The sequence below is a fragment of the Colletotrichum karsti genome (assembly GCF_011947395.1).
Source record: "Colletotrichum karsti strain CkLH20 chromosome Unknown Scaffold13, whole genome shotgun sequence".
Taxonomy (NCBI): domain Eukaryota; kingdom Fungi; phylum Ascomycota; class Sordariomycetes; order Glomerellales; family Glomerellaceae; genus Colletotrichum; species Colletotrichum karsti.
The window spans coordinates 168,639-182,851 of NW_024065913.1; the positions used below are offsets into that span (position 1 = coordinate 168,639).

At 50.8% G+C, this 14,213-nt stretch overlaps 5 protein-coding genes across 5 annotated transcripts; 2 read left to right on the plus strand and 3 right to left on the minus strand.

Moving 5' to 3' along the window:
• Positions 1-386: 386 nt before the first annotated feature.
• CkaCkLH20_04730 (uncharacterized protein) lies at positions 387-1,529 on the minus strand (the record flags this gene model as incomplete). Its single annotated transcript, XM_038887449.1, has 1 exon — positions 387-1,529. One exon carries the CDS (start codon positions 1,527-1,529, stop codon positions 387-389), a length of 1,143 nt encoding a protein of 380 aa, XP_038747056.1.
• Positions 1,530-2,172: 643 nt separating this feature from the next.
• CkaCkLH20_04731 (uncharacterized protein) lies at positions 2,173-4,808 on the minus strand (the record flags this gene model as incomplete). The annotated part of the gene is made up of 6 exons (XM_038887450.1): positions 2,173-3,338; positions 3,431-3,754; positions 3,817-3,865; positions 3,923-4,175; positions 4,237-4,561; positions 4,679-4,808. 6 exons carry the CDS (start codon positions 4,806-4,808, stop codon positions 2,173-2,175), a joined length of 2,247 nt encoding a protein of 748 aa, XP_038747057.1.
• A 1,282-nt stretch (positions 4,809-6,090) lies between these two features.
• CkaCkLH20_04732 (uncharacterized protein) lies at positions 6,091-7,230 on the plus strand (the record flags this gene model as incomplete). The annotated part of the gene is made up of 1 exon (XM_038887451.1): positions 6,091-7,230. The coding sequence occupies one exon, from the start codon at positions 6,091-6,093 to the stop codon at positions 7,228-7,230; it is 1,140 nt and encodes a 379-aa protein (XP_038747058.1).
• A 1,481-nt stretch (positions 7,231-8,711) lies between these two features.
• CkaCkLH20_04733 (uncharacterized protein) lies at positions 8,712-9,773 on the plus strand (the record flags this gene model as incomplete). The annotated part of the gene is made up of 1 exon (XM_038887452.1): positions 8,712-9,773. One exon carries the CDS (start codon positions 8,712-8,714, stop codon positions 9,771-9,773), a length of 1,062 nt encoding a protein of 353 aa, XP_038747059.1.
• A 1,445-nt stretch (positions 9,774-11,218) lies between these two features.
• On the minus strand, positions 11,219-12,972 carry CkaCkLH20_04734 (aldehyde dehydrogenase; the record flags this gene model as incomplete). Its single annotated transcript, XM_038887453.1, has 4 exons — positions 11,219-11,358; positions 11,504-12,392; positions 12,452-12,851; positions 12,911-12,972. The coding sequence occupies 4 exons, from the start codon at positions 12,970-12,972 to the stop codon at positions 11,219-11,221; spliced, it is 1,491 nt and encodes a 496-aa protein (XP_038747060.1).
• Between the last annotated feature and the right edge of the window lie 1,241 nt (positions 12,973-14,213).

Consider the following 14,213-nt stretch of genomic DNA (forward strand, 5'->3'; position numbering starts at 1 on the left):
CTTTTTACCAACGTTGAGTGAATTTCCTAAGAACAGAAGTCCTTTTGCCTCTGTAGATAGCTTCCTAGCTTCTTGATTGAGCTGATGCGATCGAAATCCGCGTGTGCGCATCTCAGTATCCATTTGTGATTGGGGATCGATTGACGACCCCCAATAATACCACGCGCTTCCTTCACCAGCCCTCGTCCAACTCCCGATTTTCGTTTATCCACCCCTGTCCGGTTTCTCATCCATGGAATACACACCTCGCCATGCCGCTCCCGAAATACTGTTCCAGATCCGCCATGCAGGAAAGAGCCGCAGATTCGAGATATTAGCCCACTGACTGACAGGGGCTGTCGCTCGAGATACCAATCGAGTGACATCTTGTCACAAGAAGAGGTTCCCTACTTGCTATTTCCTGAGTGATGTTTCTCTGCGTGATCACTGGCGACGAGCTGCGTGAGAAATTCTTCGCCGCAGTCAGGGCAGAGCGTTACCTCCTCCCGCGAAAGCTCCCACACGAGGTACGCAAAGTGATCCATTTCATCCAAGTACTCATAAATATCGCCGGAGTGAAACTTGGAGTGGTGCCAGTAAACCGCATCCCACGTTTCCGCAAGCTGTTCGCACTCGGGGCAAGTTGGCAGCAGACTATGCGAAGAGGATGAATTCCGGGCGACCAAAACTTGACCTTGTCGTCCGAGGCGCCAGATGATGTCTTGAAAGTCATGAGCTTTGACGAAGCAATGTCGTTGAAGTTGCTCCAAAGTCGACACTGGATTGTCATGCGGGCAAAGGGGGCAGCGGATATCGATGAGGTCTGACTCGGAGACGATCGGGATGCCGGAGTGCGTCGAAGATATCTCTTTGTACCAGGAGGTATTGATAGTGCCGCTGGCGAGCGCGCGGAAAAGCTCGCAAGTCTTCTTGTTCGATACATCGATGATATGCTCAGGCGGAATTTGCTGGTTGTTGCTGAGGCCACCGATCAGATCGTCGGGCTTCAGCATGAACCGTTCGAGGCTATCAACATTCGTCTGTTTCTCGAAACGGACCTCCTGTCCCCAGTACCGAATGGGGGTCTCTTTGTAGTCAATGAAATTGGTGGTGTCCTCGTAGTAGTCTATGGCCAGGTTTCGGATTCGGTTTGCCAGATAACTGTCGAAATCGGAATAGCCACGAGGTTTGCTGTTCTCGAAGTGGTGCTTAACATCGGCCGGAAGAGTGACAAAACCGGTAGGTGGAAATTGGCTTCGAAAAGCGACGAGAGTTGGAAGGTCGGTCCGCTCCACGTCCCCCAGACATGCTTCATGAAGAACGCCGTGATCGTCCCTTTTGCTGATGAAGTCGCGCAGCTTCAGACCAACGTTGCGCGCAAGCTCATTGATTTCACCAAGTTCTTCAAAGATGTCAGAGTGCAGATGAATGATCTTTCCAGCGTTTTGGGCGGCGCGTCGGATGTAAAATTGACGCTCGTATTTATTTTCGAAAAGGTTTGGATCAGGAACCATATCGCCGGAATCCGAACGCGCCGACGAAGACTCCATCGTCTGGAGAAGGGACGCCGTGCAGGACTGGAGTGCTTTTGTTTGACTGCAATTTGGTGAATTTCGCTTGTTGTTTCTGTTGTGGAAGAGGTGTGTGGAGGAAAAGATCGGTCTTGTTGTGATGAGGATACGTGATGGGAAAGGTGGAGGTTGAGAGTGTTGTGTTTTGGAAAGAAGAATCGAGATTTGAATTGAAGAAAAAGAGCCAAGAGAGACAGGCGCGGTGGAACTGGGAAGGCACAGCGCTCCTTCTGAAAAAAAGGTTATCGACTTCGGCTGTAAAATTCTTCTGAGTAAACTGATGTCGGAATTTTTGACGACAGTTGGCGGTGGAAGTCGATTTTGACACTTTTCATTCGGAAAGGTCTCAACAAAATACAAGTCCATTTTCTCTTCACCAACGTCACAGTTCACTCACCATTAGCGGTGGAAACTATGGCGATGTCCTTTAAAATAGTTGACCAAGGCCGCTCGTGGGTTGAAGAAGTAAAAGCTGGCCCTTTTTTCCGTGTTTACAAAGCTCTCTGCTGTCATCGCACCAAACGACTCGTTTTGAAGACGTTCACTATTCTCATTCATCTAACAAGTTACATGAGTCCTACACAGTCCTTGACCGCATCCATTATCCACAAGTCCTGTTCGTTCAATCGTAATATGATTCCGAGCTGCTTACCCGAGCATCGAAGCAAGGATGTCCAGTATTCTGAGCCCAACTAAGAATAGAGACCTGAGCATCAGGTGCGAAACGATTGAGGTACTTTCCCTCCTTGTCGGTTACCTCAGTATCGATGAATGTCCTGGTCGTGCTGCAAATGTTTCCACCAATCGCACACGGTCTCAACTTGTTGCCCCAAACGACCATGGCTTCGGTTCTCGACATTGTGCCAGCGTCGCAAAGCACAACCGCACCTGCTGACTTTCTGAAAGACTCGTAGGTCTCATCACGAGAGATGTGGGTAGTCGTGCAGATTACATCTGCTTCTCGGGCAATGGCCTTCATAAGGCCTTTCAGAAGTTTTTTCGGGAGAACTTGGGCCTTGAGCTTCGCCGTTCTCCGTTGAGTGCCTTCGTGCGATACATCGGCATCTTCCTCGGACTCGTAATATTCTTGCTGCTCTCCTGATCTTCCATTTCGACCTGACTTGATCTGGCTGAAGCGAATCTTGCCGTTGACGAAGGCGCGCAAGCCTGTGTATTTCTTGGCAGTTTTGAATTGCTGCCGAAGCTCAAATAAACCAGGGTGATCGCGCGCGTCCAGGTCATGGTCTCCTGCTTGAACCACCTTCTGAAGCCACTCGCAAAGAGAATACGATCGCCCCCAGGGAGCCATCTCCTCGACAACGATTTTTTTCGAAACCTGGTTGATGAACATGGCCACCTCGGCGTCGATATTGTAGCCGCGGACGACTAACAGAAGTGTGACTTCCTCTCCGGGTCTTTCGGTGATCTCGAGTACTTTGGCGGCCATGCAGTAGACGTGAGCGGCGATTTCTCGGGCAGCTTGGTGGGTTGAAGCAGCTGCATGTACTTTCCGCGTTTCCTGGTTTTGGAGGAACATCAACGTCGTGAAAGCTAACACTTGGTTCGTGTGGTAGTTGGCGTCGGTCTTGTTTCTGGACCAGGCTCCGGATCCGCAGATGGTGAAGATTCCGAGGGAGGCCAGCTTTGCATACTGCTCAAAGCTTCTTTGGAGCCCTGGGTTGAGCTCGGAAAGAGCAGCTTCCAGATAATTCGAATCAACGCGGCCGACCAGGTCGAATTTGGGCAACACAGCAGAACGACCGTCCTCCGCGATAGTGTTCTTGAAACCTTGGCAAAGAATTGTGCGTCCAAATCCCCGACCGATGAAGAAGTCCTGCATCAAGCTTCTCAAGACTTTGTAGTTTACTAGTTATATTCACGCTCAAGGCGGTGCGTCGACTGGGAATCCGTTGCAGTCTCTTCGCGGGATTTCGAATCCTCGCCGTCATCAGTGCTGAAGACCTCGTTCGCTGCTTCGATTCGACGTCTTGACAAAGCAATGCCGTCATAAAAGCACAGGTAGGCTGGTTGTATCCCATTCGGATCATAATCAGAGGAACTGATGGTCAGGTCAAAGTCACGCTCACGGAATGCGGGAGCTTGGGGGTCAGAGGGCCTGAAAACATCGAGTCGCAACGTCTGGTTCAAGTGTATCCGCCGACCAGTCTCCGTCTTGCAGATCCTGGCAGCCCAGTTCAGATCGTCTTTGTGTAGTCTGCGCGCCTGGCTCCTGGCTTGGGGGGTTCGCGAAAACTGACGAACAAACTAGCTCCAGGACGAATGAGACTTTGGAGGGATCGTTCGAATTTGGTGCGCTGGAACAAAGTCAGAACATTAATCAAGGAGGTATCTCTGAAAAATTTAAAGCTCACAAATGATTTGCCCAGATCCACCGTGACAGTAAACGCATCCGAACGGTTCTCCTCTTTGAGGAAGCGGAAGGGGAGCACACATTTGCGAATGGCGCGCACATCTTCCGCGAACCACCAAACATCTTGTGCCACAGATCGTGTGAGGATGTTCCGAACTTGTTCAGGGCTGTCAAACCCCCATCTGACTGCATCTTTCGTCTTGCCCATCCCTTGTGGGACCTGACCTTGGTAATGATCCAAATCCCACTGGTATCTAATGTCCGATGTCAGTGTCGCGCTCGCGCAGATGTCGAGAAAGGATATAAAGTGCTTACGGATCTTCCGAGATGACTGGCTGTGGGCGAGACGGGTTGCGATCGAGGAGGACACCGACAGACTTTGCGACGTGGCTTTTCACCAGTACGTTGAATCGGTCTTGACAGGCGATTTGGGCGAGAAGTTTTGGATTCTCCAAGTTGGAAGCGAGTTTGACCAGTTCCTCTATCTTCCCATCGAAAGGAAATCCCACTCCGTCCACAGTTGGGTTGTGAAGGGAGTTGACGTTGATTTGTAAAACAACGACGTCTTCCTCCTGGCCGCTGGGAAAGAGCGTTTTGAACTCATTGTCCCCCAGGCACCGTTCCTCCAAGTCGAACGATACTAAGGGAAGTCGCTTCGTTATGACTTGAACATCAGTTTGTGTTCCTGACTGGGTGAAATAGATTGAATGTTTCTCTTGGCGAGGCAGGTGAACATCCAGTCCTATCCACGACTGACCATCGCCCTCGTCGTGAAGGACGAGGCTCGTGTGTGGCTGTTTGTGGAAGCCAAGTCCATTGCCTCCGACGACAGCATGTGAACCGGGATAGTAAAGAGCGCACGGGTAGCGCTTGCTGTGAGGACTCATGGCAGAGAATGTTGTTGCGTATGAACTCGTTACTTTAGCTAGCTGCGGAATCCGCCGTGGTCGCACCGCCTCGATCAACGCGGCAGATTAGAGTCTTGCTTCAAATCAGTCAGCAAAAGCTTCCGTTGAATATACGGATGGATGTGCCGTACCTAATGTCCTCTGCCGGAGTCGTGTTGCTTGACGGTGATGAAGCGAGCCGGTGATGTGGGCGAGGTTGCACGGCATGAGGAACACAGAGGTAGGAGAAGAAGAAGAAGAAGAATTTTCCTAGTGCCGAGGGAAAAAAAAAAGTACGGGTTTGATTTACATGCCCTTCAGAAACCACAACGGCAGGAGCGAGTGAGTTGAAGGGTGACTGGTCACAGCCTACCTATAGGTGACCGTCAAAGCACCTTCCAGAACGAGTTGAGTCAAAGTAAAGTGCTTTTTGAATGAGTTTTGGCGAATTTGCCATATGTTTTGGACCTTTGGAAAAGTTTTCATGTTCTTGAATGATTTGTCAAAGTATTTACCCTCGACACCTAAGGAAGGTTCTGGGTTAACAATGGACAGTATTCGAAACAAAGATCGCCTATTCAAATCCGCTCACTTTCGATGTTGCAAATGCATTTGTAAAACATACTTATGAAATGGATACATTAAATCCTCGAACGAAGTAATAATACTGTACTTTTCTATCAACTATGGATATTGCATCTCGTAACTGTTGAGGAAATGTGAGACGGATTTCTAATGAACTGGATGCTCCTGTGAACTCGAATGTATGTCAGCTAGCTGCCTGCCTAGAGAAACGTATGTTCACGCGTCACCTTATGAAGTCTCCAAATTATTGTTATGGATTTTCTCAAGAGAAAAAATTGAAGAGTTTTGGTCCCGGACTTAAGAAGGAGTAACGCGCCCGTCTGCGCTTGCCTCGTGGGGATTTACTTCACCTTAAAATCTGAACCCGCCCCTCCCTTTGGGTAGGTAATCTGCCTCACCTTGCCCGGATAAGGCGACATATAAATTGACAGATCTCGACGGGACGAACCCAAACTCAGCCTCTACCAACAACACACTCACTCACCATCACATACGACACACTTGCCCTCAACTCACTCACACTGGACACACTCATCCTCGACATACTCACGATACACCCACCCACCCTCATTCACACCTTCTTCAAACACTCTGACTACAATAATCGTGAACAAGAAACTGGATTTTACGTTACAATTCGACACTGTCGATTTGTCACAAGTCTTCAACGAGCCTCACTCTGAGACCTTGCACGACGATGGCACTTCCTACCTTGGCCGTGGATGTCCTTAGGGGCTTTCGCTCTGAGTTCTTCAAGGATGAAGAAGAGCGAGAATCTGTCATCCGAAAGGCCGCCCAAGTTGCCGCCAAGATTCTCCACATTCATTCCGACTTCGTACCCGAACCTGCTCTCGCCAAGCTTGCTGGCGATGTTGGCCACAAGTTGAGGGACTTCATCACCAAGCGGACCCACGACGGCCTCTTGTACTACACCTGCCAGCAAGACCTTAACACCGTCGAGCTCGCCACCATCGTCGCTTTCCGCAGCCAGTTTCCTTGCTTCGATTTGGAAGCCGATTTCGGCATGGTGCAGGCCAACATCGTCAAAAACCGCCCACTTGAATGTGGCGACCTGGACAGCTACCTGTCGCGCCGGCTTCAAGACTTGGGAACTCATCCGTGCCAAGACGCAACTATCTTCCAAGAAGACAAACCCAAGATTCTATACTGGGGAAGCAACCACCTCATCGCCGTGGACGAAGAAGAAGAAGCCAGCGAGCGTCTCATCAAGAGCATCGACAAGATCACTGTCAGGCTCTGGGAAGAAATGGACATGGATATTACAATTTACATCATGGAACTTTACGACGAAGTTCGCCAACAATTGGCCAGAATAAAGTCTGAGAACAGCAACTTCTCGGGGAAGGAAGAAAAGACTCGTTCCAAGTACTTCGACGAGACTGACCAGGTAGACATCTTTTGCCCCCTGTGCCGAGATTCTGTGCCGATCTGCACGATGGAACAGACGAAGCGTCACTGTCTTGCTTTCGGCCACAACTTCCTCGAAGTCATCGAGATTTTGGAAGAGAAAGGTAGAACTCTGCGCGCCCGTGAGTTCACTAGCGACGAGGTCAAGCCGCCCCCGATGCCGACCTGCCCCGACTGCGACGACATCGCCGAGTGGTGGGACGCGATTTATCTGCATAACTATAAATTCCACGAGGGAGACCTCGCCGATAAGCTTCACGGATTTCAGCTCTTGGGATATCTCGTATGGGTCGGTTCTCGGGAGCCGCTGCCTTGCGAGCGCTGCCGGGAGTCAAATGGAACCAACACGACTCTTCTTACGGTGTGCGTCGCTGAGAAGCACCACGTATATGAGCACATGCAAAACTGAATCATGTCTTCTCTAGCCAAAACTGGTTTTGCGGGCTAAGGAGGGATCGGATCAGTTTCTGCGGCTGGCAGATTCGGATTCGCGTCAGCTGTTACCGTTAAGACCGTCATGGAGATACTGGGATGGAGATATCGTCGCAGAGGAAACGGGAACAATTGGCCGCCATCGAAAATCGAAATGCGCAAGTATCTAGAGTCAGCCCTAAGTTAGGAGAGGCTGTTTGGAGGTAGTCCAGGGACACCTCAAGTTTTCTTAGAAAAGAATAGTCATTCAACTCCAAGTACTACCATATGAAAGCCCGCTCGTGAACCGAACTGCTACGACATTGATCTCATTACTAAAATATTTCGTCCAGACTGGAAAGTGAGCATTCGAAATGCTAACAGCGACGGTGCATGATTTTGAAGAGTATGCGCTATTGATTATTCTGCGTCATCATTACTAAATCAGTGTAAGCCGTAATAACCTCGATGACTACCCTCCATATTCGTCGTATTACTATCGGAAGTGTTCTTGCATTTATTGTGGACTGCCTCGAGGTTTATTCGAAACACTGATGGACTTGAATGCATACACCCGACCTTCCGCAAACGTGAGCCACAAAACCTGTCCTCGTGGCTGCTTTTGTAAGAAGCATTAAGACCAAATTCGCTTGAGCGATCTTAACCAGAATTGCAGAGGTTCTTGAAAGCTTTTGGGCTTTTTCTGATACTATTGCGTTGATTCAGTCGTCCGACTGGGTGCACCTCGACCTCCTGATTTCTCGCTACAAGGAGCCATTCGGCGCGACAAGTCGAGTGACAGGCACGGAGTCTGATGCTCTTCTCAATAGCTTCAAAAAGTAGATCGAGAAGGCCCAGGACTCGACTGAGAGCATGAAAGAGTGCAGTGCCCTATCTAATATGACTTGGTTCTTTTGGGGCCTATGAAGTCGTCGTGCTTGGAGTCGTCGTGCTTGGAGTCGCCGTGCTTGGAGTCGTCGTGCTTAGAGTCGTCGTGCTTGTTGTTGTTGTGCTTACTATTGTTGAGCTTACTGTTACCATCCTTACAGTCGTCATCTTTGCTGTCACCGTCCTTGCTATTACCGTCCTTGCTATTACCGTCCTTGCTATTACCGTCCATGCTGTTGCTGTCCCTGCTGTTGCTGTTATTACTGCTATTGTTTCTGTTCTTATTGCTGTTGCTGTCGTTATTGTCGTTGTCCTCGTCGTTGTCCTCGTTATCGTCCTTAGTTTATTCAGCTTACATTTAAAAATAACAAGCGTATATCAATATATAAAAGATATCGTTTTAATGATTCTATTGTTGTTCTGTTTGGGTGTGATTGATACCTCTAGTAGCCCTAATACATAAAGTGAGTAAAACTTAAATACAACTCTCAAGGTTCCAACCTGCTCTGTCGGCCTGGTTCGCCACCTCGAGGCTCTACCCTTTCCGGCTCTCTCCAAATACCACACATCAACGGAGACCAAGTCATCAGAATGTCTCAGCATCAAGCACCTGTTGCCGGCGGTATCGTCGATGGATTCCGATGTGGCTCCGTCTTCGCAAACACGGTCATAAAATCGTTGACGTCTACAAACGGCGTTGCGATGCAACCTGAGGACCCGGACGACAACCAAGCTGCCACGCTCAACGCATACACCAGATCAATTATCGACATCTGTCGCAGCGACGTCACTGGGTTTTGGGATCAGCAAAACTTCACATTCAGCGCTCAGGATGACGATTTGGAGGGGGCTCGGGATGGGCGAACGGGCATCCTGTCCGATATCCCGCCGAGTCACTTCAAAGACCGGTGGAACCAGATCGTCGATGTCCCATATGCCGAAGACGTGTCAACGAAGATCTACCTGGACCCTCATCCAAGCAACACCAGCGAGACCGTCACAGCACAGCTTGGACCTACAGGAGGCATTTCTTGCCCTGCAGATCTGAGGGAGGACATGGCGACCGCCATGATCAGCGGCGATGTCCCCAAGATGGCTTGGCTATTCCGCCAGGCATGCCCGGGAGAATGGAGCAGAGGCTGGGGCGTAGGTCTCAGCACCATGCTAAAAGATGCAGCCAAGCACGGGATCGAACCGGAGAAACGGCGTGTCCGTCGCCATATCGATATCGCAGAGTTCGTCAGATATCGATGGCAATTGGCGGAAATGGCAGACTCTTTCGTACAAGAGCACAAGCTTCGAAAGCCCAACAATGACATATGCATACTCTGGAACGATTTGGAGTGGTCGGTTTCCGCACGTCAAACGATCCCTGGATATGGAGACCGATTTGGTGAGGCCTTCAGTCACCTTGTCTACAAGCGGTTCAACCCCGAACCAATGCGTTCCCAGGGTCCCCCCTTCGACCGATTTACCCGGTACATGGCTGCGGCCATCGCGCTGACGGACCTTTCCCAGGAGGAGAACGACCGGGTCCTTCAAAGCTTGGTGTGGCAAATGGATCAGTACAAGGAGTTTTACAAGAAAATCTGTGTCGAGGACAAGGGAGTTCTCCAAAAGGGACGAGAATGGCAAGAGGCAATCGGACGGTAGTATCGTCGGTCACTGGATAAGCTCGTGAGATGAAAGTGGTGTGGTCACTATCATGTGCGTTGATGGCTGGGATGCCACTCCCAACGCTAGCCTGCCCCTTCTGCTCCGAAATCGCTGAGTGGTGGGACGCGATTTACGTACACAATCACTTGCATTATGATGCAGATCTCATAGAGAAGCTTAACGGCTTCTAACTCTCATTGTATCTTGGATGGGCAGTTTCGCGGGGCCCGTTCACTTGCTTAGACTGTAAAGAGGCAGTTGGGAGCAGTAAGATATTTCTTATGTAGCCGTGGAAAACCACCAGACGAGTTTTCACAGCGGTCGGGATGTATACATGTCCTGGCACTAGCATGAGCTACGTTTCAAGTCTCTGAAGGAGGATTCGGATAGATTGTTTGGGAGGTTCATCTGGGATACACGAGAGGCCTTATAAAGGATAAAGGCACTACCCAAAGTAAGACGGGCTGTTTCCCCATGTATCTAGATCCAGCCTTAAGTCAGGGGAAAATATTCCCAGGGAGCCCAGAATGTCATCTTACATGTAGCCTTTCAAGAAATGCAATCGACTTTACCGTAACCTTACGCATCATCACCCGATGAAAAGAGTCTTCCCCGTATTTGCAACTCGCTGCAATTTGGCTCTGGTCATAATATTTCTTGTTGTCTAGAGCTTGGGATTGTGAGTTCAATTCGAGATAGCGCAGACTGCCAAAGCGTATTTACCATCGTTGCAATGTCGCAAGCTACGCCATAAAGCAAGACCAACACCGCAAGGACTCCAATGTTCACCCTATATTTACGCCTCGCTGTGGTCAGTAGACTTTTTCTTGCTTCTGAGATTTGTTTGGCGTATTGGTCGTAATGTGAGTTGGTCTATTAAGGGCGTCTTCTTAACAAGAGAGTACTGTTATATTTTTCATTGTTGCTTTCGTTCTTGCTGTCTATGTTTTTGCTACCATCGTTGCTGTTCCTATTATTGTCGTCGCCATCGTCGCTGTCGTCATCGTCATTGCCTTTATTATTGTCTCCGTTGTCTTCATTGTCTTCATTGTTGTCGTTGTCTTCGTTGTCTTCGTTGTCTTCGTCCTTGGTTTATTCAGCTCATATTCCCAGTGTATCGCTACGTAACTGGGATGTATATAGTTTCTATTATTGTTCAGTTTGGTCTTGATTATGGTGCTGCTATGCTCTGGTTGCGATTGTCCCCACCGGCATGACCAATCGGGAAAGTGGGCCACATCGGAGCGACGGCCCCACTCCACTCCGAATATCAAAATTGCCGGCGCTCCGGGCCCGCCATCCGCCTTCGTCTTCACAAGGTCACCACACAACGAAACATTGAGTTATTGGTATCATTCAACTTGATATTGAGAAGTTACGTAAAGGTCATGTACACATTGCGCCAGGAGCCCCGCTTTTCATTACCCTTGCAGCCGATTTCCTTAGAAAAGCGCGCCACCCAACCGGATCGCGACGGACTTGTTCTGGGTGTAGTTCGCGAGAGCTGCCTCGCCCAGTTCTCTGCCGATACCTGACTCTTTGTATCCACCGAATGGGACACTGTGGTGCAACATGTTATAGCCTGAGCGACGCGTTAGTAAATGCCGTTTGAGGGATGCCAGATTGAACACGGTCCGATGCGAAATCGTAGTCCGCCGGGGAATCCCGCGGGCAGACTCCGGTCACGCGTGAAAACCAAACAAAGATGAGAGGATTATTCGACTTACAGTTAACCCAAACAGTACCAGCCTTCAACTTGTTACCGACACGCAGGGCGGTGTTCAAGTCCTTGGTGTGGACGGCGGCAGCCAGACCGTATGTGGTGTCGTGGGCAAGCTTGAGGACCTCCTCTTCATCCTTGAACTTGGCAATAGCGCAAACGGGGCCGAAGATCTCCTCTTGCATGATCTTCATGTCGGAGCGGACGTTGGAGAAGATGGTGGGCTGGATGAAGTAGCCCTTGTCACCGTGACGCGCGCCACCGGTCTCGACGGTGGCACCCTCATCCTTGCCGGCCTTGATGTAGCCCATAATGCGGTCGAACTGGAGCTGGGAAACCTGGGGACCCTGGAAGGTCTCGGGGTGGAACGGGTCGCCGACCTTGTTCTGCTGGGCACGCTTCTTGAAGGCGTCGAGGAACTTGTCGTAGATGTCCTCCTGAACGAAGATACGGGTACCGGCACAGCAGCACTGGCCGTGGTTGTAGTAGATACCGAAGTTGACCCAGGAAATAGCCTGCTCGATGTCGGCGTCGTTGAAAACGATGTTGGGGGACTTGCCGCCAAGCTCGAGGGTAACCTTCTTGAGGTTAGAGCTGGCAGCAGCCTTCATGATCTGGCGACCGATGACGGTAGATCCAGTGAAGGCAACCTTGTCGATGTCCATGTGAGAAGAGATAGCGGCACCAGCGACCTTGCCGAAACCAGAGATGAGGTTGAAAACACCAGCGGGGAAGCCGGCCTCCTTGACGAGGTTGGCGAACACAAGAGCAGACAGAGGAGTCTGCTCCGCAGTCTTCATGACAATGGTGTTACCAGTGGCCAGAGCAGGGGCGATCTTCCAGGACAGCATGAGAAGGGGGAAGTTCCAGGGAATGATCTGACCGCAAACACCAATCTGCATTGGTTATTAGCAAAACTGCCTTGAATGCCTGGAATCCGTTGACTGATACTCACAGGCTCAGAGCGGGTGTAGTGGAACATGTCGGGGGCAACATCGATGGTCTTGCCCTCGATCTTGTCGGCCCAACCACCGTAGTACCTCAAGCAGCCGACAACAGCACCAACATCGCCCTTGGCCATGGAGATGGACTTTCCGTTGTCAAGCGACTCAACAGCGGCAAGAAGCTCGGCGTTCTTCTCGGCGAGGTCGGCGAGCTTGAGGAGGTAGATGGATCGCTGGTTGGGAGTCGTCTCCCTCCAGACACCCTCGAAGGCCTTGCGGGCGGCCGCCACAGCGATGTCGACATCCTTCTCGGTGGCCTCGTGAACGGAGCAGATAACCTCCTCGGTGGAGGGGTTGATGACCTCGAAGGTCTGCTTGTCGACACCCTCAACCCACTCGTTGTTGATGAACCTGTGGAACGATCCTGTCAGTTGAAGCTTCTCACGCGGGGTCGAGAGGGGTTGTCGTACAGTCCCGTGGGCTGGGTGTAGGCGCCCGTCACCGGGGTCTTGAGCTCAACGGACAAACCCATTGTGATAGATGTGTTAAAACAGACGAAACAAGAGAATTGGTATCAAGGTATCACGAGAAAAGGAAAAAGTAGATTCGTTTGATGGGTTTGGAGGTTGAGGAGTTGTGAGAAGTGAGAGAGAGGAAAGTTCAGACCCGGGGCAGCTGGGGACGATAGGACTGTATATAAAGCGGGGTATGGGGGACAGCTGGGGAGGAAAGAAGTCCGAACAGTGACGCCAACTGGGTTCTGCGTCGCGAAGCCAGACATCAATGTCGGAGGCGAAGGCAGTGCGGATGGACCTTAGCGTGGGTAGCTCGGCGGGGAGGGGGAGGGTGTGCGGAAGGGGGGGAACCTGGGTGAGGGGGAATTGTGCAGCAGCACAATCCCGAGGCCTGGTCTGCGGAATCACAAATGGGCATTGGACAGCAGACAACACATCCATGAACCGGCGCGACGTAAAGCAATGACTCTCAGTGGTCTGGACTGGAGACAAGCTCTCCACACAACAGCCAGACACGCATCTGCATGCTGTATTCAGATGGAGTATTCGTACATGGGTAATTCTAGGGGCCTTCAGGGCTCTTTTGGCATCTGTAGACAGCGGCCAGACACAAGTCAAGGGAGACAGAAACACACAGACCTGGAGGAAGTGACCGGGGTCGATGGAGGGGGAGAGGGGCAAAATGCCAGGCCTGGGGACTTGGAGTGCGCCTCCTATGCAAGCTTCCATGCAAGGGAGGGTGCCGCTTCGGGCCAACGCCTGTTCCTCTCGGCCACCTCGAGACGAGTCCCCCGGTCCCTTACGCCCAGAGTTGATATGAATCCCGCGTTTCCAGCCGAGGCGGTCATCTTCCATCCAGTAACCCGCTAATCTTTGACACAATTATTTCGGTGTTAACTGATAGATGCCAACATTTCGGCCATTAGAAACACGCAGAGGAGTTGTGTGTGGATGATGCCTGTTGATTCGGCTCAAGTTTGTCCAAAATGCCACCCGAATTGAGTTCCCCAACCCACCCATTTCTCAAGTCTCCCGTTCCCCCAGGTTCAGTCGCAGCAACTGGAAACCATAACCGCGTGATACGAGAAAGGAAAATTAAAGACGGACTGCATGTCGTTTCTGTTGTGCTGCCGCGACTGAGCCTCCAGTCTGAATGCCGCTTAATGATGTTCCTGTGCCTTCGCCACCACTGAAGCATCTCCAGACCCCTCTCCGCTTCTCCTCTTCAGGGCGCTTGTTACCCCGCATTTCTCCATCA